At 39.5% G+C, this 25726-nt stretch overlaps 2 protein-coding genes across 5 annotated transcripts; both read left to right on the top strand.

Moving 5' to 3' along the window:
* Positions 1-2392: 2392 nt before the first annotated feature.
* On the top strand, positions 2393-13942 carry nampt2 (nicotinamide phosphoribosyltransferase 2). 2 transcript variants are annotated; one of them, XM_029150817.3, is made up of 11 exons: positions 2395-2720; positions 5095-5230; positions 5535-5638; positions 5745-5873; positions 7597-7755; positions 8331-8461; positions 8703-8928; positions 9499-9618; positions 9919-10059; positions 10803-10928; positions 11181-13942. In XM_029150817.3, exons 1-11 carry the CDS (start codon positions 2673-2675, stop codon positions 11337-11339), a joined length of 1479 nt encoding a protein of 492 aa, XP_029006650.1. In that variant the 5' UTR covers positions 2395-2672; the 3' UTR covers positions 11340-13942. The 2 variants fall into 2 exon arrangements, with proteins under 2 accessions (XP_029006651.1, XP_029006650.1); XM_029150818.3 differs by lacking the exon at positions 9919-10059 and having other exon boundaries at positions 2393-2720.
* Positions 13943-14088: 146 nt separating this feature from the next.
* On the top strand, positions 14089-25715 carry ldlrad2 (low density lipoprotein receptor class A domain containing 2). Of its 3 annotated transcripts, none has more exons than XM_029150821.3 (5): positions 14089-15000; positions 20242-20505; positions 20816-20965; positions 21114-21251; positions 24584-25715. In XM_029150821.3, exons 1-5 carry the CDS (start codon positions 14922-14924, stop codon positions 24886-24888), a joined length of 936 nt encoding a protein of 311 aa, XP_029006654.1. In that variant the 5' UTR covers positions 14089-14921; the 3' UTR covers positions 24889-25715. The 3 variants fall into 3 exon arrangements, with proteins under 3 accessions (XP_029006654.1, XP_029006653.1, XP_029006652.1); XM_029150820.3 differs by having other exon boundaries at positions 20020-20505; positions 21117-21251; XM_029150819.3 differs by having other exon boundaries at positions 20020-20505.
* The last annotated feature ends 11 nt before the right edge of the window (positions 25716-25726 follow it).

Genomic DNA, 25726 nt, shown 5'->3' with positions numbered 1-25726 from the left:
ACGCCGGATCTTCCCACCAGGATTAAGCATTAAGGCAGAGGCCTTCTTAGGTCTGAGCAGGACGGTATCGCAGCTGTGCTTCCCGGTCGCTGCCCCTGCAGTCGTCGCTTACCAGCGAGGCTCCGCTTTCCCAGCTGCTGGCGCGCTAAATTAGTACAGTATGTTACCTGAACACCACCCGCCGCGACTCGAGCTAATGCCAGCCCGGAAGGCTTTTATTATGACGCCGGCTCTGTGAAGGGGTCCGGCTCTGTAGCGATCGTACACAGGCGCACCACTGCAGCCACGGATAAACCACAACGATCTTATTCGAGTGCTCACCTGCGCTCATGGGCACCAGCCACAAGCCAACAAAGAGCCCTAATCAGGTGTTCACCTGTAGTTAAGTTAAGTCGGCTATGGTACGGAACTCATCCTTCAACTACCTTGAATACAATTGAGACTGTATTGGCTATTCCAAATTGGTTATTGCTCCCTGTAAATTAAGTAATTATTAATTCAATTAATAATTATAAAATCAATAATAGTTAAGTGTTTCACTTATTAAACTATAGACATTTGTCATATAGTTATATATATTTAAGCTAATAACCAAATTTGTGAATCGGAATTATAGACATAATTGGTATCTCCACTCAGAAGCTATAAATCCAATTATTATAATTTGTGCTCCTCGCATATCCCCAACACACATCAGCCAGGAACTCACCTGGAAAACTGACAGATCTGATTAAAAGGCTCAAAAGAGACTGCACTTCCTCAGGGTCCGGCAGAAAAACCCAAGTGAATCAAAAGCTGCTGACTTCTTTTTATTATTGTATGATAAAAAGTGTCCTCACACACTGTATCACAGTGTGGTATGATACAGTTCAACAGCTGCGGACAGGAAAGCCCTACAGACAGAAATAGATACAGCACAAACATCCATCGGCTGCTTCCTAACTCCACTGGAAGACATGGCAAAGTCTCTGAACAGAACCAGAAAGATACTAAAAGAGAACTCACACCCTGGTCAGTGCCTGTTCACTCTCCTTCCCTCAGGCAAGAGATACCGGAGCATAAAAAAACAGATTTTTTACCCCTGGGCCATCAGACTCCTAAACACTACATAACATTTCAATACAGACCAGACCTTTGCAATAATTATTTGAAGACAATGACTAAGTGACCACGACCAGTGTTAAACACATAAGTCTATTTTTGCATATTTTAGTGTATATTTATATTTTTTCTATTGTACTGTATTGTCTGTTTGCACCAAGAGCCCATCCAATTTCGTTGTATACAGGCTTTACAATGACAATAAAGTCTATTCTATTCTTTTTTATTCTAAAATACACACAGTTTCAAGCATGACTGATCACGTTTACCATAGCATTTAAGTACCATATGTGTAGGATTATTCTTTTTTCTACCACAAACCCTAAAAAGAAAAGCTGTATTTATGCAGATAATTCAATATTTATGGGCAAACATATTTATTTGACTTATCTGTAAATCAGTCTAATGTGATACATTAACACAAATTTAAAGTGCACAAAATGTCAGGTACTTAAATTTCTGCTTCAAATTCAGTAAGTGGTTAAAAAATGCATTACGATTGCATTGACAAAATTGCGAAAGATGTTAGTAATTTGTTAAAAAAAATACGAATACAACACAGGAAGTAAACATTTGCCCACCTTTATACTATCAGATTATTCAGTCAGGAATATTTCATTATATTTTATTAGTTGTCCTCTGCAAATATGCAACAAAAACAAACAAATAAACAAGCAAAATCTACAAAGCACAACAAATGTAAAATTATACCGTTTTTGTGTAACTCGCCATAGTTACATAAGTAGTAGCACAGGTGATTGTTTAATTTAATTGCCCTGTGTTTTACAAATGCAAAACACTACCAAATTTGTAATTTCGCTGAGAGATTTGTTTGTTCACTTTTGACCTGTAATTAATTACCGTAATTACGTTGCATTACATATAGAAACGTCTTCAATGGTGCATCTGTGGTAAGTACGTTACTCACAAACGTGTTAACAGATAATTAATTGTTGGGGAGTGACGTCTACATTTAGTAAATGAGTGGCGGTCTGAATCAAGCTTTGTGTTCATGGAGTCCCATTGTAAATTTAAAGACATTTTACCGAAACTTACCGTTTCAAGCTACCGTTGAATTCAATAAAGGCTTTTTTCTTCTTACAGTTGTCAATATTTTAATATTTAAACAAATACACAACAATATATATAGGTATATTACATGTACTGTCCTAAACGTGTAGTTCTAAACACTTTTAAACAACAATTTGTGTATTGAACGCAACATTAAAGGTCAGGAAGGCGGGGCGAGGACGTGCGCGAGGCCATGCGTAGTAGACCCCGCCCCTTTACAACCCATGTACCTACTGCCAGTACTGCCTTCGTTACTTTGCTGGACTGGTGCTCCGGAATACACAGCTAAAACCCTGAAGGCGCACAGGGGTTAAAACTGTAGATCCACGTCAAAGGCTTCATTTATCTGCAGCTTGTGCTGCACTCTCTGCTCCCCAGTCCAACTTCGGCCAGTCTTCATTCTGCCTCGCTGTTGTTGTTGAGTTCAAGCGGCAGCGACGGAAAGTCGGAGAGCGAAGTGACATTTCAGCTACGTTAACGCTCATTCATTCACAACAACAATGGCAGCGCACGATTTTAATTTCTTGCTAGCGACAGATTCGTACAAGGTGAGTGGACTCGTTTTTGTGACGTGGTTTTGTTCTCACTTTTCTAAAAATAAAAATCGCCAATTTTGCCTTAATAAACATATCTATATGTGTCTATATTCGTGATCGATATATGTATGCTTGTACGTTAACTCAGTTACGTTAGCCGCTGTGCTGTGGTTCAGCTGACGGCGCTTCAGCGTTGTAGTGAGGTTAAAGTACAGTGTGTGAAAATGAAGGCAAGCTAGCAGCAACAATAAGGCGATAGTGTTGGCCGTGTTGTGTACATGGCGTAATAATGTACTCATGGCTCGTTACACCAAGGACGGAGTGTACGGGCTCGTGGGTAAACAAACAGCCGTCGACATGTAGCGATAATTAAAATAAGTGCATAAAACCTGGTGTGACACGATTGGACTTTTAACAGATCTGTGTTGGTTTCGATTTTCGACTGTCACAATTCCATAAGTAGCAGTTTACTGGAATTTTATAGTCAAGTGAAACATAATCAGCTGGAGCAGCATCCATACCCACATCTAGCATATTGATAAGGACCTGAAGCTGGGGTCTAAACTAGAAATGGTACAGACACCCGAGCATAATACTTGCTTTCTCTTCAGTGACAGTGTGTGTATTACACTGCCCAAAGCCTTATTAGCTGCCCAGCTTTCAGTTTCATTTCCGTCAATTTGGTACTAATCTAGCTATGAGCCAGTCCACTGTGTGGGTCAGTTGTGCTGTTGTAAACAGCAGCAAATGTCAGCTGTCACTTTTAGATGCCATTCAGTCGTTTCTGCTCCAGCCAAATGGCAAAGATCTGGATGAAGACCAACCAGCCTTTTGTTGTCTCCAATGACCCCTTGAAATCAAGTCGAAAGTAGCAGCACAGTCAAGAGGTTTCTTCTAATTTATTTGTCATCACCATCACATAAAAGTAACTGACTGTTATGATCTCCTGTGAAATCCCTTTAGGGCAGCTGGGTATACAGTGTGTGTTTCTGCTTGTCTGTCTCTGTACCACCAATGAATGTTTTTGCCCCTGTGGCATTACATGCCACATCTGTAAATTACCCCATTTAGATATTCATGGTCAGCAGCGGGTTATTTCCAATGACTATAGTTATCCCTGACTCGTGCCTTCAGCAGGTCAAGTATCTTATTATCCACTCAAGGGCATCATACAGCATTCATTAATAACCACAACTCACACCTAAGTTGCAGTTTTATTTTGTTCTACACTGTGACATATCACCAGACATCCACCAGACACATTCCTTACGTCTCAGATGCTCCACCTTTACTGTACTGATTAATTAATTTTTTCTGTGCATTGCATTCCATGCCCACACTTGCATAAATGGATTGAAACGATGATGATGGTCATTAGCAGCTGGTATTACTTAACTTTAGACGGTCATCACCATGATAAAAGCATAATTGTGTGAGTTTGTTCATGCCTGCTCTTTGCTTCCCTTTTATTTTTAGCATTTGACGCATCTCCACCATCATGAGATGCTGCAAAAATAGTTATAGTTAATAGTTATGATATTTTCTATAGGTTGTGATTTTTTTGTCTGTCTTTACAGAGAAAAAACCTCTATTTCACAAACGACTTATGTAAAATATATTATTCATTACCACATAGTTTAATCGACTAAAGCTTTTTCCCCTCACTCAGTAATCTATGATGAACTCAGAGTAGAACAGTATGTTTCCTCTAACAAAGAGACTGATTAACCTCTGTACTAGATTTAAAACTACATCACAAGTGTAAGTGTTTAAAGCACAATCTGCTTTGCTTGTCACCTGGCTGCAACTCAGCATTAGCTGAATGGCAAAAACATTTAAAAAGCTTAGATGACATCGATACATTAAGGTAAAAATGATTAAATAACTAATTTAGCAGACGTAATACACACAGACATTATAGATGAATGCTATAAAAACATTAACCCCTCTTGAACCTGAAATAACTATGACTATTTTAATAAAAAGGTGTGTAAAACTACACACTTTTAAATTGGAGGACAGTATAGACATCCAGTTGGAGTCAGAGTAATGCAGAATGAATGTCATTTAAAGCTCTAATTGTGTGGCTGTTGTCGTTTATCTAGTTAGTGGTGATGGAGCACAAAGGGAGACTTGTAATAAATCTGTCACCGTTCTTTGTTAGACATATTTACTGTACACAAGCATCACGTTGAGCATACAGCCCTCATTTAATTATTAGTGTGCTAACAAAGTTTTATTTCACAACTCGAATCTGTCTGGTGTAACAAGATTAGTGGTGATTCTGCTGGCAGTTGCATTGGATTATAGCATGCTGAAATGAGACTGTTAATCTGTGGTGGGATTTTTGCCAGCTACCTAATTATGATGAACTTCAATCTTACAGATCACACACTACAAACAATATCCTCCCAATGTCAGCAAAATATACTCATACTTCGAATGCAGACGCAAGAAAGGTTCCCAGTTCAACGAAGTGGTATTCTTTGGTTTGCAGTATTTGCTGAAGAAGTACCTTACTGGTATGTACGCACTAAATCATCAATAATGTGCTTTCTAATGTATGTTTGGGGAAATTCGACTGGCTTTTAATTAACCTAATGCAGCAGAATTATTCTGTGTAAACATAACTAAATGAATAAAAACAAATAGTCATGTGCAATAGTTCTCCCAATTTCTTTTTAGATTTTTATACTTTTGTTCCATATTACTGAAATACCAAATCATCCAGTCAATAATCCCTTTTCCCCAGTGCACATTGGATAGTTTGCTGAGTCTGACCTGTAAACATCTGCACATAACTGACACTGCAACTGTTACGTACAGGTCCAGTGGTTACAGAAGAGAAGATTCAGGAAGCCAAGTTATTCTACCAAATGCATTTCAAGCAGGCTGTGTTTGATGAAGAAGGCTGGAGGAAAGTCCTTGAGGTGAGGTGTGAACTCTCTGTCTGTACACAGATTCACAACTAGAGGCACAGTTCATCATGACGTACTGTAACTTAATTAAAGGTAATGTGCTTGTTTTCTTCATCAGAAACATGATGGCCGCCTTCCTATTCGGATCAAAGCTGTCCCTGAGGGAAGAATAATACCAAGAGGTAACGTGCTCTTCACTGTGGAAAATACAGATCCCAACTTCTACTGGCTCACTAACTACATTGAGGTAAGATCATAAATGTCAAGTTAACCAGTATATAATACTAAGTTAGAGCATCATGGAACACTGGTTGAGACTTGAATGTGTTACTCCACATACATAAAGGTCATACACATGGCATCACATATACATCTTGTTTTTATTATTATAAATTCTGTTCTTATTATATATATTATTAGCATTTGCTCACTGCTCAAACACATTCTCCTCAGCAAGTGGCATTTGGCCCAACTTTATACTCACAACTTAACAGCAAGTTAGGATAATGACAGGTGAGATGACTAGTAACAAAGGATGTGTTACCTTGGAAACAGATGTTTAGTTTTCTGGTTTGTGATTTATATGGATTCCTCATCATTGTTCTTTGTTTCTCTTTATATCTATTTTGTTAAGGGTTAGATGTTACTCGAATTTTGAGATTCTGCTTACCATTTATGGTTCTTATAAGTTCCTTCCTCTGATACCAAAATATTACAAAATGTAATTGAAGTAATGCATTTATTTGTGAATATTTGAATAACCAAATTCTATTAATTTTTCAAAATTTGAATGGACAATCGAATCAGCTGTGTGGCTGCTAAGCTGCAGCAGTAACACCCTGTGGAGGAGTGGCAACATTACAAAGAAAATCTAAAATAAATACTCTGCTACCATCACATTCTTCTACCATTAGGCTTTTTCTACTTTGCCTAATGCTTCCTAAATGATAATGTGACAGGCGTCAGCTGTCTCTGTGGTCAGCTTCACCATTGCTGCCCCAGAGAGGTGTGTGTCATGTTAACTGTTACTGGCTCTACTACTATGCCTGCAAGGTGCTGATGATACACAGGCTTAGGAAACCTGACACACTATGAACTTAGCAGGTTTTACGTCATCTGGAAGTTGAGTTATGGCATCTGGACTTCTTTTTTCATAGACTGAAAGTTTTCACTACTAACTAAGTTGATTAATTATTCTAGGAAAAGTTTGCGTGACCCCACAAAATGTATCCTCTAGGTTGGTCTCTACAATCTCACTCACTCAACACAATAAGTCATTTGCTAGACAAAGGAAGTCTGACATACTGTAATCCCTCCTTCCACCATCACTGGATCATTACCTGTGCCCTCCTGTTGCCCTGATCTTTTTAGGGACATGAAAAAGCAGCAAGATTAATATTTAGCTGTACCAACAAGATCAAGGGCAGTAAGAAGAAAGAAGTCTTCATCCCATGGCTCAATATCCAGACAACCTCACTTTAAATCCGAGAGTGCTTTAAGTCTATTCTGTGGTTCATTAATGTTTGTTCTGATTTGATGTGCAGCTAAATTTGTTGATATTCAGCTGTCATTTCCCAAGTGAAGCCAAAGCTTTTACCATTTTCTACTTGTCAAGGGTTTGGCTCTCGAAGCCATTTACAGTAGCATAATTTAATTTTATTTGGTTAATATATTGGTAAGTTGCACTCTCTCCTCTAGCTGCATAGATGGGTAACCCTAAAGATTTGATTCTAACCAACTGGAATTGGCTATTCTCACTACGAAGAATAAGCTTTTAGGTCAAAGTTGTTCTCTAGTGAGAAGTCACTAGCCTGTGCTGCTCCATGTGACACTCACAGCATTAATCTGTTACACAATACAGAACTGATGAGCAAAATGGAAATTACATTTGTGCTACAGTGCCTGTATTTGCATTGCAAATTTTGTTCTATTTTGTAATTGAGTGTCCACTGTATTCTTCTTGACTGTAGACTATGCTGGTCCAGATGTGGTATCCCATCACTGTAGCCACCATATCCAGGGAGTTTAAGAAAATCCTGGCTAAGCACCTTAAGGCCACCTCGGGGAGCCTGGAAGGCCTGGACCTGAAACTGCATGATTTTGGCTACAGAGGAGTCTCCTCTCAGGAGGTCAATCCCTTTCTTGTTTTTCTGTTTTTCATTTATTTTGTGAGAAACCTTTATATGGTCTAGAGTATATTACAGGCAAACCATAGGTTTTTGCCTTGACTTTTCTGTGTATCTTGCACCATGAACAGTATTTTAGGTAAATTCTTGTGTAGTATTAGTAGTAGTAGTGGTAGTTCAACACAGAGATAGACAGCCATGTACAATATGTATTTTCTGTCATATGTAACAAAATTTCTGGGAACATATTTGCAAAAGCAAGATCAAAATTGAATTTCAGATTCAGTTATCGGTTTATTGTAACTGAGCTGGAGTTCCTCTCCCCTCTGACAGCATGCCATTATTGTTCGGCCTGGTCCTGATGGTTAATAAAGAGATGCTAACATTGTGAACAATTAGTATTTGCCTATGTGGTAAATTTACATGCATCCACTTTTCTTCCTTAATGAGTCATTCTTATTACAATCGTGGCTAAACTGAGATCCTATGTATCTTGTATGTTGCTAATGGCTTTGACCTTAAATTAAAGACACTATTTGAAACTACAAAGTAATGGATGATTCACCCTCTGTTTCCAGTCTGCAGCATTAGGTGGAGCAGCTCACCTGGTCAACTTCTGTAGTACAGACACAGTAGCTGGACTTCTGATGGCCCAGCGATATTATGGCTGCCCCATGGCTGGCTTCTCCATACCTGCGGCAGAGCACAGGTACAGTACAATACAACACAGGAAAATAGCAGGGATTAGACTGTTTAGAACAATCCCTACAACCATGCACATACACAAATACACATGTTGGAAGATGAAAATCTACAAATGTGTGAGTCACAAGAACCAAAACCTCAGTTTTAGTGAGTTCACCTCCAGTTGAGGATTTATTAAACCCCATGGAAATAAGAGCTAGTATTAAGCTGGCCAACATCATGAAACCATTTCTTCTGCCTTCCAGTACCATCATTTCTTGGGGGAAGAGCAAGGAGAAGGAGGCATTTGAGCGACTCCTAGACCAGTTCACCACCGGACCTGTCTCAGTGGTCAGTGACAGCTACGACATCTTTAATGCCTGCAAACACATCTGGGGAGACAAACTCAAGGAGCGAGTGATGGAGCGCAGCCAGGACTCCTGCCTAGTCATCCGTCCGGACTCTGGGGATCCTGCCGAGACCCTTATCGAGGTAAAAAAAACAGGACTTAACAGGTCACAGAGACAGTACGCGTACAGGCCAAATACACAGAGCAAAAGAGAGGAACTGGCGAGGTCAAATTTAAAGGTTCCATTAAAATAAGGCTTTTATGAAAACTGCTTTTACAAAAACCTGCTACACACCTTTCATAATTATCACAGGCGCCTAGTGGCTCCTCAGAAAGGCTCCTGGGAGCCAGAAGAACCAGGTCTTCTAATGGAGCTGAGCTAAAAGTGCACGTCTTTAAAACGAGATAAACCTCTATTACTCTCATGTTCACTGATCAAACATACTGTAAAGAAATTCTCCTTCATACATTTTTTCTTGAACCCTTGAACATTCAATGCAGTTATAAATATTTCTCACCATTTCGGCACAACAACGAAATACAGAAATTTCATCTTCTCCAAACTTTAAGTGTCATAAGCCCAGACATTGCTGCAGAGTTCATTTTCACATTCTAGCCAATCCTAACCAGTCTCACAGTTAGTATATAGAGCTAATACCTCCACATCTAAATAAGAACTTTGAAAATGTTTGAATGCCACATTTGTTTTGTAGGTCATTAGGATTTTGGAGGAGTGTTTTGGTTGCTCTCTAAACAGCGTTGGGTACAAGGTGCTGCCTTCATACCTTCGAATTATTCAGGGAGATGGCATAGATCTCCAGTCAGTGGACGAGGTAAGGAAAATGATGCCAGTACATTTATTCTTTAATTTGTTTTTTTAGTTATTTATGTTGTTCCACTTTGGTGACCTTTCATTAAATTTGCCTGATAATAAGCATTTACCTGCCTGTGTAAGAGGTTTAGCTAATTAGTGCTCTGAAACGCTCTGTGTTTTTGAATCAGTGTTTTTCTTGCACTTCCATCTGTAACTCTGTTGCACACGTGCACTAAAGGTTATGTTCTTAGTTTAATTCTCTTCAACACAAAGTGAAAGTCCAAACCTCTGGCTTATAGTGTCACTCTGTTTGCGAAAGATTCTCCAGAAGCTGAGTGACGAAGGCTGGAGTGCTGAGAACGTTTTCTTCGGATGTGGCAGCGCTTTGCTTCAGAAACTCAACAGGGATACACTCAGCTGTGCTTTCAAGTGCAGCTATGTGGAGACTAATGGCAAAGGGGTGCGTGGAAGTTGATCTAGATGCCACAGCTGGCCTGGTTGGCAGAAGCTTAGTTTACTGACATGTTTGATGCCAGTAGTAGATTTGGAAAATATTTTTCAATAGAGTTGATGGTATACAGTACATGTTATAACATTAACTTAGCCATTATACCTCATGGTTGCGATTATTAAGTGACTTTACATACTGTACCATCAGTAGGTCCATCTCAGTCCAAAAGTTGACCTAACAGAGCTTTTAGAGGTTTTTGTGCAGAGAAGCCCGTCGACACCAGGCCTACTCGCAGCTCATTGCTCATGACCTTGCTAATACCATTCCATGTCATGCAGATCAGTGAGGGCAGCATCATGCATGAATGGGAAACTCTGAATTGTCCTACATTGACATTAAATAGTATGTATGTTGGTTTTCAGATTTCTTTTTTTATATTTGTAATACATTTTCGAAAAGTGTGTTGTTATGGGTATTTTCTTAACTTTCTAAACAGATAGATCAACCGACTGGCCTTAGTATTATTGTGCAAAGACACAATCCTGCAATGCAGTATTTAAAAATGGGAATTACTGTATACCATCCATTTCCATCTGTTCATGTTTATGACCCTCAAATGATTTCATGGTTAAAAAAAATATTTGTGTATTGAAAACATAAAATTTGTAACAAATAACTACCATATCAATAATAGACCGGTTGTGGGTCATATCGTTTTACTTAGTAGTCTTATCATCCTGTGCCATTTCCAGATGGATGTGTACAAGCAGCCTGTGACAGACCCATCGAAGGGGTCGAAGAGGGGTCGGTTGTCACTGAGAAGAAACTCTAATGGCTTCTTGGAGACAATAGAAAGAGGAGCAGGCAAACCAGAAGAGGTTACTTTAATTTTGACATCTGACTTTAAATCTTTGTTCAATTCATTTTTTATATGCGACCATGTCACTGATGTTAGCTTGTACTAAAATACTTTATTACAGTACAATGATGATGACATTTGGGAACACTTTGAATGAAAGTAGGATTTGTTTGTTGAGTTTGCCCTTACTGTTTCATACTGTATTATTTAATTTGAAGTTTCTCCTCCCTAATTTAATACTTTATCTGTCTGTGTGCTCTGCATCCATCAGGACCTGCTTGTGCCTGTTTTTGAGAATGGGAACTTAATACAAGACTACTCCCTAGAGGAAATCAGAAAGAACGCTCGGCTGTGGGATGATGACCTGAGCCCCTTGCACAATGATGAGCATGAGCTGCTGCACAATCATATCATCAACGGAAGTCATTAGGTTCTCTAATGAAAGTGCTTCCCCATGAATATAATACTTCTGTGTTCACTAGAAAGAAGTCTCGTGTAGGAAGGTGCCCACCTAAGCATGAAGTGAACATGGTGAAAGGAATAGAAGCTGTTTCTCATAATTTACCACATAGCACTACTACCTCCTACCCCCACTTCATTCTAATGAGCCCAGTGATTATCGCTTTCATATTTTAGCTTATAGCTTTTTTTAGTTTAGAGCCACAGCACCCTCTGCCCTCTTGAAGCTCAGGGCCAAGTACATATATCGGTAGCTCAGATAGTTGTGTTTTTTTGTTTTTATTATTATTATTATTTAAAGACACACTTTATAAATCTGGGTTTGCGACAGGACACTACAACAAAGTACAAAGAATGTACCTTTCAAGGGTATTTTTATTGCAACTTCCAAATATTTTTAGCTTCCTGAGATTTTCTATTACCTATAATTTTGTTCAATTTGATTTTGTGTTATCCAACCATTCATCATAATTTATCAAAACTACTTGTCCTCATACTGGTGAGGGGCATGCCTGAGTTTGTCCCAGTTATCATTGGGAGGAGAGGTGGGGTTTACCCTGGACCTGTCACACAGTTTTGTTGAATTAATAGAGCGGGAAAAAAGGCATCACTTCAAACTCTAAAACTGACTATACCAATGACTGGCAACAATATTATTAGTTGTTGTAGTAACGCTGCAGTATGTCATTAAAAAATAGAAATAGCTGACACATAATATTTGACGTGTAACAACAGACCAATATACTGTGTTTAGAGATAATTAGAAGTGTTATGAGTCACAAGTCATACATGTAGAACTGCTCAATATATTATAGGGAATTAAAGCACGTGTCCTGCAACATCTTAAGAAACAAAATCAGTAAAAATAATCGTTCTGATGCAACTGCCTTAGAAGCATATTCTGTAGAATCAATGTGTAATTCACTGTAATTAGGTTGATAAATTAAAGAAACTGTGACATTATCAGATTAACAAATTTAGCAAGTTAGATTCTGTTGGTAGGACCATAGTAAAGGCTGATGGGAGGGCAGTGGCAACGCATCTGTTGTCTAAAATTACTCTAAGCAACACTATTAAATAAATTGTATTACAGATGTAGTTGTTTAATGCCTGGATTTTACACAAGGGGTTTGAAATAATTACTTGACACTCTGGGCCTCCATAACACGCTATTATAATGCTCCCATATTTTTTTATCTGGCTAGTGTATGAATGGTACTAAATATTTTTCTATGCTTTTGGCTTGTGACCATTTGTAGTATTACCTGAAACTGAAGGAGGTGTGGTCATACTGTACATTTTGTTTTTTTGATTTGAGAATCTGACAGGTTTCTTTTCTTCAAATGTATATGAGATGCAACAGCGACACAAGTATTTGTTTCTTTAGGCAATGACATGGTTAATGTCGATTATACCAATAACTGATATACTGTGAAATACGAAAAGCTACAGTAGACATTTAGTAAACATTTATTATTTAGCAGAAACATAGATGTTAGTAGGTGTTTAGTAAGAGTAGTAAGACACCACACTGTGTGTTCTGGGTGCTCGTTGACACTTCATCCTCTGGGTTGGGTTTTATGACAGCAAAGCACATTTCACTGCTCTCATGTTCTGTTCTTACATCAAAGTATGGCCCAAAGGCCTGTTTTTCTACCAAAGTGGGGTCCTATGGCTGAGCCCATAACTTTGAAGGCCTGTTTGAGGGCTAAGATGCAATTTTAGGGCTGAGTTTAGGATTGAGTTTTGGTACAGATAGGAGCAAGGGTTAGACGCCTGCCTTTAGTTGTGATGGTTATTGTTAGGATAAGGGGCTAGGGAGACGTTATGTCTATGGAGGTCTTCACCTCGATGGAAGTACAAGGATGTGTGTTCATGCATGTGTGTGCGTTTGTGTGTTTTCAAAGGTGGCAAAATAGTTCAGTACAGTTCTTAATAATAATAATAATAATTTACATGATTATGTCAAAGGATTTATGTGATACGTTACTGTTCTAAATACAGTAAATGATAAGTAATGGCCAGTAGATGAATTTGAGATGTTTTCATGAGAACAAAGCAGTTTGATCACATGGTTTTCAATATTTCATCAATTGCCATATTAAACTATAGCCGTAATATTTTAATGTCTTGATATCCATTGATGATTAAAAATGCAGTTAAATTATAAAGGATAACCCTAATTTATCTTGTCTGTGACTATAGATGCAAGTGAGCTACAGTAACAGAGGTGTTTAACAAACCAACCGCTGCTTTTTATTCATTCATTGAGTTCATTGTAACTGTTTGTCTTTCATTCTCACTTCCGTCCTTTTCAATTTCTGCAAACATTTTTGCCTTTTTATAACGTATTTTTAGGTATCAATCCAGTTTCTTACTGCAGGGCACAACCTGTTTGAAATGATTATGCAGTTGCCTGTTGTGTATGTATGTGTGTTACTGGCACTGATCCTATGGTGTATTTTGTAAATATGTTTTTGAAAATGATTTGCTGTTAACTGACCTCTATCTTTTAAACATCCTTTATCTTTTATTTTCTGACCTTTTTGTAAGATTAAAACACTTGCAAACTGAGGTGAGCTACTTGCTTCATTACATTAAGTGTGCGTCAGTCTTACAGTAAGTGTTGCCACTGGAGTAATGTTAAACTAGTCAGCTGTATATAACCACTAGAAGAATCCCTCCGAGACACTGCCAGTGGATGTAAACCAATGGTTACAATCAATTGATGTATCGAAGTTTGAAAACAAAAAAGTTTTCCAAAATGACACCTATTTCCTACAAATTTCACTATTATGATGAGTCAAATGACAATTCACACTTAACCTATGTTTCATTAAACAGGCTGAGCAGTTAAATGTTTTTATTGTCATCACTGTAATGACTAACAGAATGTTTCATTTACCTTTTGAGCCACATGGGGGGGATGAAGTCTAGCGCTTTGGCCACCCTTCACATGTGGAATCAAAGTCTCCTGTCATGACATCTGCATCTTTTGACACCAACAAAAACGTGCGACTTCTGAATTCGGAAGGTTTTCAGTGGTCTGAGCTTGTGGATTTTTTGTGATTTCAATTAATGTTATTCCCAATAATTTACCTTTTTTGTTTTGTTTTTTTACAAGTCGTTTTTCCTTTCAGTAAGTTCTGAAATCTCAACTAAACTAGGCCAACAGCAAATTGCACATGTGGTTTAAATGGTGCCGGATTGGACTGCTCTAACATGGACCCTACAGTGGGAATGAACTGCTCTAAGCGAGTTTGACTTATATTCTGTGCGTTTTCACGCAGTGGCATGTTTTACGCTTTCTCGTGGGCATAACGGCTGATTGGCCAGGTGTTGTCATGGAGATGGACGCAGGGAACCAGAGGAGGTTCAACTCGAATAAAAGCCTGAAAAAAGGTTGTTAATGATGGAGGGCAGAGCGGCCTGAACCCATTGGTTCCTCACGTGCTATTACGATGCAGCGAGCGCGTGTTTGTCGTCTGTGACCTCTTCTGACCAGTTGATGTCCCCTCGGTGAACTGACGGGATCGGATTCTCTGTCTGAAAGATGGAGGTGGAGAACTGCTGGCGACGTCTGCTTCTTCTGCTCTGCTTCGTCACCCTTCGTAGCTCGGCCATAGAAACCGGTAAGAGCTACAGCTTCTTGCACCAACTGTATCGTCATTTACTGAGAGGACTTCAGGACTGCATCCAGTGCAAAACGACTCACGGGCTTCAAGTGTGCGCATTTTTTTCCGAAGACTAAAAATATATGATTGGGTTTTTTGCCACGCGATAATACATTTGGATAATAAAAATAAATTTTCTCATCTATTTAGCTGCAAATAAATGTACTGCAGCAGTAGCTATGAGAGCACAAATGTAGATATAGATTTGTCTAATCAAAAAACGTTTAGTTTGTTTTAGGTAAATCAGTTTGGTATTGTATGAATACTGGGTCCGTATAAAATGAACTCATAAAAAAAGAATAATGTCATTTTACATATTATCATTAAATTTGCTTATAATTTCAGAATTTGAATAAAAAAATCTGGTAATTAGAAGATATCCTAAATATTTGACTCTGATTTCTTTTGAGACCAGTGGGCTTCAGACTTGTTCAAAGTTGTTTATTCACAATCACACTAATTAATTCTTAACTGAGGCAGACAATAGTCAGACAATTGAGAAGACAATAATTTTCAGTTTGTGAAACATGTAATCAAAAATTAGTGATAAGAAGTTGTTTTGTTAATGTTGATGTTGCTTTTATTTACAAATACAAATGATGACTGTTTTCACAGAAGCATGGCAGGTACAGTATCAATGAGCAAAGGCTGCACTCCTGATTATTTAATGAAACACCCCCAATCAAAATTTCTATACATATTTGCCTGTACACACTTTAATTATACACATCAATATTGAGACAAATATTGATTTTGCAATTAGTAAAGATTGCCTAAATCTGTTTAGTCATGTTCTGGGTATTTTAAGTTTAACACGTTTGGTGTAAACAAGAGCTCAGTTGTAGAGTAAAGTCTGAATAAAACATGGATGGACAGTGAGGCGGCTGCCCTTTTCCTCACAATATTTTCTCACAGGGCCGACCTCATTCTACTCTCTGTACTCTCGTTTTTGTTTCAGTTTACAACGATGACTGATCCAGTCTCTAAAGCTATTTGCTGGGAGCTCAGCATCTTCTTGTCATGTCTGTTTTGAGCGATGTCCCCAAGTGTTTTGTAGACTGTATAGGGGATGAGCTGTTTCCCACCAACAGGGGCTCTGGGGCTTTGGGACATTCCTGAGGGTCTGTGCAGGAGGATCTAGTTGTTTCCCAGGGAAACAAAGCTAATAAACTCCAGGGGTGGTCATAAATTTTCTCATTATTTGGCTTGCGGCCCAGAGTCAGGGGGCAGTGGGTGACTTGGTTGAGGCTTCTAGAGCCGGAACTGCCCCCATCTGCCCTGGTCCTGTCTGTGGATGAGCAGTGAGGTGATTAAATCTCTGACTTGAGTTTCCTATGATGTGTGTGGGCTTTTACATCTACTGGGGGCTCAGCACAAAGCCATTATAGCACCGCCCTCTGTAAACTCACATTCACTGACAGTCATCAGATCGGGGCAAAGGCAGCTGGTCTACCTTTGGATTCCTGTGATTCTTAACCTTTGGAGCATTTGTGGAGAACATGATCAGATTAATAATGATTTTCTAACAGTTGGAAGCTTCATCTGTTGTGTCAGGAAGTTTTTAACAGGTGCTTGGGTGTCAGTGAAAGGTCTTATTAAACTAAAAGCTTAGACCATTTTTCTTACTGACAACAGTTTATTTATTTTATCCAGCCAAAATCAAACATGGTCACTGGAGTTTATCAATGTCAACCATGGACTTCATGTTTCAGACATGTTGATTCACACCCAATTAGTAAATAAAAAAAACATTCAAGGCTCTGCCTGACAACCTACATTTGTAAACTCCAGGAACCAAGCAAACCAACATGAGTAAGTGTTCATGCAGGGTATTGCTATAGTATGTATGTGAGTATGTCGTATGTTCTTTTTTTTTTTCAAGGACTTTGTAGATAAAGGGGAGATTGGAGATATTAAGCTCTAATATGGATGTGCTGAAACCTGGAACAGGCAAGAAAAAGTGGATGGTTTGTAAGAGTCAGACAGAGGTCTTAGAACTTGTACATGTGCAGGATTGATTTGTTTCTCGAATAGTTATGATTCAAAAAATAAGCATTCACTCCTGACTGTGAATAAGAAATTCATAAAGAGCTTTAAGGGGATTCAGCAAAGGTAAGACCATAGTTTGTTCCTATTGTCCTCTAGTGATGATGGAAAAATATATATATATTCGTTTTATTTGTTTGTCTGCCTCCCCAGTTTGAATTAGTTGACCACCACTTTTCTAACTTCCAGGTCCTCGTCATTAACCATCCACATATTAATGACTTGGAATAAGGCTTCTCTCCTCTGCTTTAGCTAAACGACAGTAAAGTAAAAGTGATGTCTTATCTCCTTACACTTTTAGATAAACACCTACCATAGTTCATTATAATTGCTGAAAACTAGTAAATTAATAAAAGTGGTCAGGATTGAGGGTCAGAGTCATAGAAGTATAAATCAGGTATGATTAAAGGGGACTAATCATGAAAAATCCACTTTTTCTGAAGCGTTCCTGTGACTGTATGGGTCATGTTTACACAGACGGTAGAAGTGCATTTCCTCCTTTTTTCACATTTTGCAATTCTCTCCAATGAGGTCAAAGCAAGTCCAGTTCTGAAACCTCCTCCCAATGTGACGTTACCTCCAAGCAAAACCTGACCCACCACCTCCACAATGATACAGAACCAAAACTGGACATTATTACCCTCTCACACACAGACAAACATGGCAGCGCCCAAGTCTTCTCATAAAAAAACTGCTCTGTTCTTGGGTGTTTTAACCCACAGCAAAACTTTTTCAGTCTACCAATAGATCAACACATGAGGACTTTTTTTCTCCTTTTTTTTCTCCTACAGTGAGTCTTTTAACTCTTCTCAGTGACCCTCGGTTTTTGACAATTGCCTGCCCGACTGGTTTATGTTAAATAAACTCCGTTCATTCCTGATCCTGTCTCCTGAGCTGTGCGTTTGGGTCCTTCATCCCTGTCTGCTCGCGGTGAGCCCTGACAATCACAACTCTATATATCACTATAATGACGGAAAAGCAAACGACGGCAGTATTAGACAGTAACTTAATATGGAAAGACACCTCCTGGTGGACAGCCACTGTGTTCACATACACCTCGTTTGTTTTAACTAACTCCAATATAATATATAGATAATAGATTGACCACAATCTATTATCTGGTGGTCTATTATATGGTCGGACTGACGGCTGATACAGGATCCAGCACCTATGCTGAAATACTGAGCCGTCTCTTCAGAGACTGCGGTCAAGCCAGCCGCCACTAATTTAACGATATTTGCTACATTAACCAGTTGAGTTGTGTTAAGAATATTCAAGCTGCACAGGCCATTTAGCATAAGCATTAGCATTAGCAACCACTATTTGCTTTGCAAATGATATAAATCAAAATTAAAAATTAAATTCAATCAAAATTAAATTAGTAAATGCGACATTACCAATGAGACACATCTTGGACCAGTCAAAGTTTAATGACTTTAGTAGCTTCCTCTTTAGCTTCAGGGTCAGATTCTGGATCAAACAAAATGCGCTTGGACTCCACTACCGTAAGAATTGAAGCTATTATTGCTCTCTTAAGGTCCGTATTGTAGTGATGTGTTGTTGGTGAACAATTTGTTTAATATAACGTATAATATCCGATTCGTTCATTTTCAAGCAGTACCTTCTCTCGTCACACGGCGGCAGCTGCTTAAATTCAGTCAGCAGGACAGAAAAAAATGATTTGTTTACGACTCACTCAAATGAGTGTCAGCCTTCAGGGATTCATTCTTTTGTCACGAGACAGTCAGGCCGCTCAGGCTCTGTAGCGAACAGCATCACTCCAGTTTGTTTGCGTTTCGGTCAGACAGATCCTTACGGATCGTTTGTTCATTCATTTGATGACTGCTAAGTGACTGTTGTGCTGTTAAACAACAATGGCAAGAAGGTTCAGGACATAAGTCACGTTAATGTGGTGCGTATTTGCTAGGATTTCACATGGTTTGATTGTGATTATAATTTGTCGGCTGAAGCAAACCATGTTGTGTTCAGTATGTAGTGTTCGAGAACCACAACTATTTTTACAATGCCCACAGCGCCACCTGCTGTAAATGAATGAAATGAACAAATGTCTCGAAATTATTCTTTCACTTTACTGTCTAAGAGTTAAAGATCTGAGTCTTCTTCTAATGTTGAGAATTGGTGTGGCTTACATGCTTAATGTTGCACTATCGCCACCTATCGTATCCTAACCCCATGACGGGTCAAAAAAAAAAAGCATTCGCCTCCGGACAGAGGTGTGACGAGCACCTCTGCTTGCGACACGCCCCTAAAAACAGCTTGTTCACTGAGTGTGACTGAAAACCGCAAATTGACAGAGGCTGTGTGGACGATCTACAGGGTTTTATATAATGGAAATTTACAGACACATTATTGAGACATTGAATTTCAATAATCTTTAGAATGAAAAGCTGTATGATTGGGGACCTTTAAACAATGAGGGATTTCATACACTATACATGCTGACTCAAACATATGGGCTGGAATGTGAAATAAAATTAGTGTTGAGACAGTTGTCAACATCTATGTGATTGTTGAAGTCACCCTAAACAGATCAGCCAGAAATTCAGACAATGGTGTTAAAATCCCTGAACGTGGGGCAGGAGGAAGGTAAACAGAATGAACATGCATGTCATGACCATGTTACTGGTCTTCCTTCCTGGCATGTGTGTCTCTGTACTGGCACCTATATGTTCTGTAGTGTTCACTACAATAGAAATGGACAGTTGTTTTGACTTGGTTATTGCTATCCCAGCTTGGGTTCTATTGACACATTGAGACATGATTTCTTTTATTTTAATCGCAATTTATGTACCCAATAGGTCTTAAAGTGATTAAAGGCATCAAGACAAGCTGGAGTTTGGCTTGTTTGTTGTAGAAATGCTTCCTGCATCACTTCATGTCTGAGTGTTCTGTCTTTTGTATCCTTGTCAGTGAACGTGGTTGACTTCTGTGGCCAGACAATTCGGGGTGATGGCATGATTGTAAACTCACACCAGGAGTCCAAGAAGTACTACTTTGTAACCATGGGGACCGACTGCCACCTCACCATGCAGTCCAGCTCTGTTAAAGACAAAGTCCAGTTCTACTTCCGCTTTTTCTTGGTCTACAGTTTGCTGCGAGTGGCCCCTCTGAGCCCAGCCCCTCTGTTTCCAGAGTCCTCTCGTGGCTCTGCCTCCCTCAACCCCAGACTGGAGTCCACATCTGGAGCAAGCCTGAGCGACCCATGTCATGCTGGGTCATACATCCAGTTCTATGATGGACGGGACAGGAGCTCACCTCCTCTGGGCCCCCCCCTTTGTGGAAAGAGCCCTCCCCGGCCGATTCTGTCCACAGGAAATTATCTCACCCTGAGAATAGTGACTCGAGGAACCCAGCCAAGAGTGGACTTTGTGGGGGACTTCACCTCCTTCAGACTGGGTAAAAAACAGGGTTTACATAAACTGATCAGAATAACTGTGTGTTTGGTTCATCAGCCCAACTGGAGCTATTCTCCTTCCACTGCAACACATATGTAGCATACCCTTTACATCACAAATGAATAAATGACTCAAACAGCTGTTTTTCAGGATGATAAAGTTCAAAGTATGAACAATTTTTAAACAATAAATATATATAGAGACCGATATAAATTATTTTCTTGTCTGTTCTGCAGCAACATTTGTTGTGTTCAGAAGAAAGAACACTGATATTGATTTGATTAATATTGATTTGTCAACTAACTCCTCAGGTTTCAACCATTCAGAGTGCAACAGCGAGCCCTATTTCACCTGCAGAAATGGGAAATGCATCCCTATCAGTTTGGTGTGCGATGATAAAGGTATTGACAACTGTGGGGATGGAAGTGACCTGGAGGAAAACCTGACGACCGGCTGCAAAGGTCAATGAAGTGATGAGGCCCAGAATGTTGGGAAGACATTCAGCTTTAGTACTTAAGACTTTTAAGACTTTAGAGCATGAAGTAGCAGCACTTAAAGACAATAAAGTGACATTTCTTATATTAACACTTGACCCAAATCTGTCTTCAGCAGGTCAACTTTTACCACCTGAACCTCCACCACAAATAGCAACACCACCCCCTGTTGTGAATCCACCTACAGACCTGACCCCTAACCTACTGAACTGTGGCATTCCAGACACTGCTCCAAACCACGAGTCAGTAACAGGTGAGTGTCCATGGTGTTAAATATACCTAATTAGACACCAGGTGACCTGATGACTGGGTGAGTAATAAAGATGACAATTCAATTGTTAGACTCGTACCGAATTCAATAGTGATAGAGAGAAGAGCAGCCTTGTTATTGGACTGTGGAACAGAGACATCCAGGCCTGGCTGTCAGTATTTGATGAAGAGGACTCTTAAGTTTTATTTTATGTAATGGCTTGGTGGCTCAGTGGTAGAGCATTGGTTTGGGGAGTGGAATGTCCCAGGTTCTAACCCCCACCATACAATGTTACATTGTATGTGATAATAACCAATAAAGGCTTTCTTTCTAGTGCTCCTAGCTTAGACACTGTGTTCAATGACTTTTACGACTCCCTTTTTTATGTTCATCACCTGCTACTCATTGATGCTGTTGCTAATGCTCCATTGCATTAACTGCCTCCTTATGATTGAAGTCATAACTTTATTTTGTCTTCCCAGACACCAGAGACAACTTTAAACTGGAATTGCATTGTCTGTCATTATCTGTATTCATTCCTAAAGGAATACAATTTTTAATGGGGGTTAATCAAAAACATGCCGAGTAGTATGTAAGAATGAAGGGACATTCAGATTCCCATATATTTTCAGTGAATAGAAATGATCATTTATTCCTCTGCATAAAATAGCCAGGGCAGCTGGTTACTTTAGGAGTAAAGTTGACGTAGAAATTAAGTAGATGATGTAAAACACGTCAACGTCATTCTCAACTGCCCTGCAGACTGACGTGGGCTCACAGACTACAACTACTGCTTCCTGGTTTCCTCTGTATCTGCCCCAGCAACGGTCAGGCTGAGAGAGGGCGGAGCCAGTCTGCTGGAGCGTAACTGCTCTCTTTTTTTTCACCACTGTTTTTCTGCGCATACACCGACAGCGCTAATATTCAATGGTCAAAGGTACTGCTCTGAATTATTTAGAAGACAGCGAGTTCTATAGTGTTTTAGCACACTATAACCCATATTCTGGGTTACTTCTGGGCAGCCCATTGAACAGGAGCGTTGTGCAGTAGACAGCTGGTGGTCACACCGCACGGCAATGTGAACAACTGAATATCCTCTTGCTGAATTTCACCAATGCCGTTTTTTCTTGGATAAAATTGCGGCTACTACTGCTGACAACGCATCATCAGCTTTGGCTACATGTGAACAAAGGAGCACTGGAAACTAGCTTCAGGATACCAAGAAGAAACTGAAAAAAACAGAATGGTCAAGTCAGCACTGAGTGAGTAATATATTCGACCTTTTATTGTTTTACCTAGTTCCGTGTAGTTTGAGTAAGGTTACGAGCTGTTGCCGGTGTGCTTTGGACAGCCAGGAGTAGCAGTAGTTGCTAATGTTAGCTTGAGCATTAGTTTGGCTCACAGCAACTGTAATACTTATAAAAAAAATAAAAGTGGAAAAAGCTACTGGAAAGTAGCTTTAGGATACCGTGAAGAAACTGGAAAAACAGCCAGGACAGAACAGTTGAATGAGCATCAAGTATCATATCAAGTTACATATCTTAGACATATCAAGTTTTGATATTTTAATGGTTTCTGTAGCTGAAAGTATGCGGGACTAGTTAGATGCAGAAAAACGTACGTAATAATAATAATTATTAGTAATAAATATTCAAATGTCAATACAGTAATTAATTTAATCCTTTTGCAGGTAATATCGGTCGGTGGCGTATCATCACAGAGACTCTGTGATGGGACAACCGTCTGGTTTTTCCAGCCACTAACAGCAGATGAAGAAAAGAAGAGGGTTTTGGCTACAGTAAATGAAGAATCTGTGGCTTTCTATCAACTGTCTGCTTTGGTTCAAAATAAAAGGCTGCTAAATGACTTAGAAACGATATCTTTATTCAAACACACACAAAATATAACCTTTTGTATAAAACATTAAGCGATGCCCAAAGATTTGTTTAAACCGGAGGAATTAGACACCCTGCAGTCGGTGACTCAGATATGTCCAATCACTGAAGGGTGGGTGGGTGTTGTAGGACCATTTTGTAACATTTTCAGTCACAACATATAATACTGCTATTGTCCCTGTTTTCTCTGGACACAGACCATCAATGTTAAACGTTTTTGCAAATTTTGGCTAATACGATTTTCAATATGTATAGCATAACTTACTTTTAAACAGTGAAGTATCCCTTTAAATACAGGACTTGACCTAAGCAAAAACCCAAATTAGCTTAGTTTTTCACTACTACTCACCACAGATGGTTTGTCTGCCCTGATTCCACGTAAAAATATTATCAACTTGAAATGCTCAGCAAAAAAGACTGACTAGATAAAGATAAACATTTTGAATGTACTACACTGACTGTTATCTGCTTCCTTTTGCCACTGCTGACTTTTTTTCTGATGCAGTGAGGTGCTGAAGTCTATCAGAGACTTGTCTTACCACCAATGAGAATAATGAGTGAAATCAGTTTAATTCAATGCAAACCACCAATAAAATTACCTTCAGATAACCTTGTGTTCTTTAAAATCCTTAGACCTTAAAATCTCAAGGCACACTGTTTATCTGGCTGATGGTGCTTTAAAGGCCTCATATTATTTTTTGTTATACAACTGAGCTTGTCTGAGACAACTGCTTCAGAGCTCCAATCCTACTTCCATGTATAGTAGAATGTCATCCACTCAGCGGAGAAGGTGATGGGCTGCCAACTCCCATCTCTCCAGGACCTGCACAGCTCCAGGACCCGGAGACGAGCAGCCAGGATTGTAGCCGACCCCTCTCACCCAGGACATGAATACTTTCAGCCCCTCGCCTCTGGCAAAAGGCTCTGGTCCATCAGGACCAGGGCCTCGTGCCATAAAAAACAGCCTCTTCCCAACTGCAATCAGTCTTGAACAGTGCACCAACTCCCCCCAGCTGACCCCCCCAACCAAAGGACTATCGCTGCCACTTACAGATCCCACCATCCCAGACCACCTGCACATCCACTTCACTCCAGTGTATATAGTCTCTTGATAACTTCATTTTAACTTATCCTTAATTGCACTATTCAAATACCATGTCATGTTGTGTGTTGTTCAGTCACCTTGTCATATTGTACTGTTTGTACTTTTTTATGCTGAGATGCACCACCTGCCAACACCAAGTCAAATTCCTCGTTCTGTAAACTGATTCTGAATAGGCTTATGACCTTTAAAACAAGGACTCTATAAAACAAGAAGATTATAAAAAAGAGTACATCTACTTCTAAATTCCCGTAGAAACTTGACTGAACATTTAATTTAGCGGATTCATGCCATGTAAACCAGGAGACTTTTATTTATTTTTCTGTTCTGTTCTCTAGATTCTCCTGCCTCTCCTCCCCTGTTGGTCCTCTATGTCATCTTGGGTGTGGTCCTGGGTGGTGTTGTGCTTTGCTGCTGCTGCTGGTCACCTGGCTGGTTCCTCTGGCGCATCAGCATCTGCCGCTTCTCACGCTGCTGCAACTCAGCCTGCGCCTCCTGTCAGCTCTGCGCCCACAGCTGCACCCACAGCAAGGAGCACCGACTGGCGAAAGTGGCACCACACATACCTGCCAACGGAGGCCCAGCCGTCACAGCAGTCCCCACTAACAGCACTGAGGAAAATGTTACCACAGCGGATATATAGAGCAGGAGCATGGTCACACTGATTCTGAGCTGTGACGGGTGATGGATATGCATTAGGCAGAACAGGATGAGAAACAGGCTTCAGTGTGCCATGTTGGACTGTGGTTTGTGAGCTTTAACCGTTATAATGTAGGAGAAGTGTCTGGTGAAGAAGGTAAAGCAGGGTAAGTTTAACTATGGACGTATAAAAGTATTTAAGGTAACTGAAGATTTAGGATTAATAAACGTCTCTGGTAGTGCAGCCTGTAAACCCTGGGCAGAGCAGAATGAGGAGTGTTATAGCTTCAAGCGTGTTTCTTTACAACAAGCTCTTGCAGTGACCACTGGACCACAGCTCGGCCCCGGACACATGCTGAGGACATAGAACCACAGCTACAGCTGTTCTCCCCAGGAGAATGTTCCGTTCTCCTTCAGCAGGCCCCCTTTGCTCTTTATTCCATATACTACATAGGCCAGTGTAAAGTCAGGACAGAGGTGGCAAAGTACTCGAGTATCCAGCCAACACACATCACTATAAACTTTATGAACTTTATATTTGTTTTTGTGTGTAAAAAAATAAGTTATCTTGAGAACATATAGAAACACTTACAAGATGAGAATTATTAATTGGCGTTTTAGGATAAAAATAAAGCTGCTTTACAAATCATTTTATAAAACATATTCCCCACTATTAAGTGTTTGCAGGGCTCTGTTTCTTCCTGTCTTGTTAAGTATGGATGTAGTTTACAAAAATATGTACAAAACATATTTTTACATATGTGTTCATGTTTTTACTTGTAAACCTGTATTGTATTATGTCATTGGCAAATAAAAAATATATTTCATTGACTTACCAATAA

This window comes from Betta splendens, chromosome 5 (genome assembly GCF_900634795.4).
Source record: "Betta splendens chromosome 5, fBetSpl5.4, whole genome shotgun sequence".
NCBI lineage: Eukaryota > Metazoa > Chordata > Actinopteri > Anabantiformes > Osphronemidae > Betta > Betta splendens.
This window is presented reverse-complemented; position numbering and strand designations above follow the sequence as displayed.

What these genes read in the sequence shown, in the direction of transcription:
- nampt2 (XM_029150817.3), top strand. Translation starts at nt 2,673, where the DNA reads ATGGCAGCGCACGATTTTAATTTCTTGCTAGCGACAGATTCGTACAAG. An exon ending in GCTGGAGGAAAGTCCTTGAG is followed by an intron (nt 5,639 to 5,744) that starts GTGAGGTGTGAA and finishes TTTCTTCATCAG; the next exon opens with AAACATGATGGCCGCCTTCC. An exon ending in ATCTCCAGTCAGTGGACGAG is followed by an intron (nt 9,619 to 9,918) that starts GTAAGGAAAATG and finishes TGTTTGCGAAAG; the next exon opens with ATTCTCCAGAAGCTGAGTGA.
- ldlrad2 (XM_029150819.3), top strand. Translation starts at nt 14,922, where the DNA reads ATGGAGGTGGAGAACTGCTGGCGACGTCTGCTTCTTCTGCTCTGCTTC. An exon ending in CCTGACGACCGGCTGCAAAG is followed by an intron (nt 20,966 to 21,113) that starts GTCAATGAAGTG and finishes ATCTGTCTTCAG; the next exon opens with CAGGTCAACTTTTACCACCT. An exon ending in AAACCACGAGTCAGTAACAG is followed by an intron (nt 21,252 to 24,583) that starts GTGAGTGTCCAT and finishes TCTGTTCTCTAG; the next exon opens with ATTCTCCTGCCTCTCCTCCC.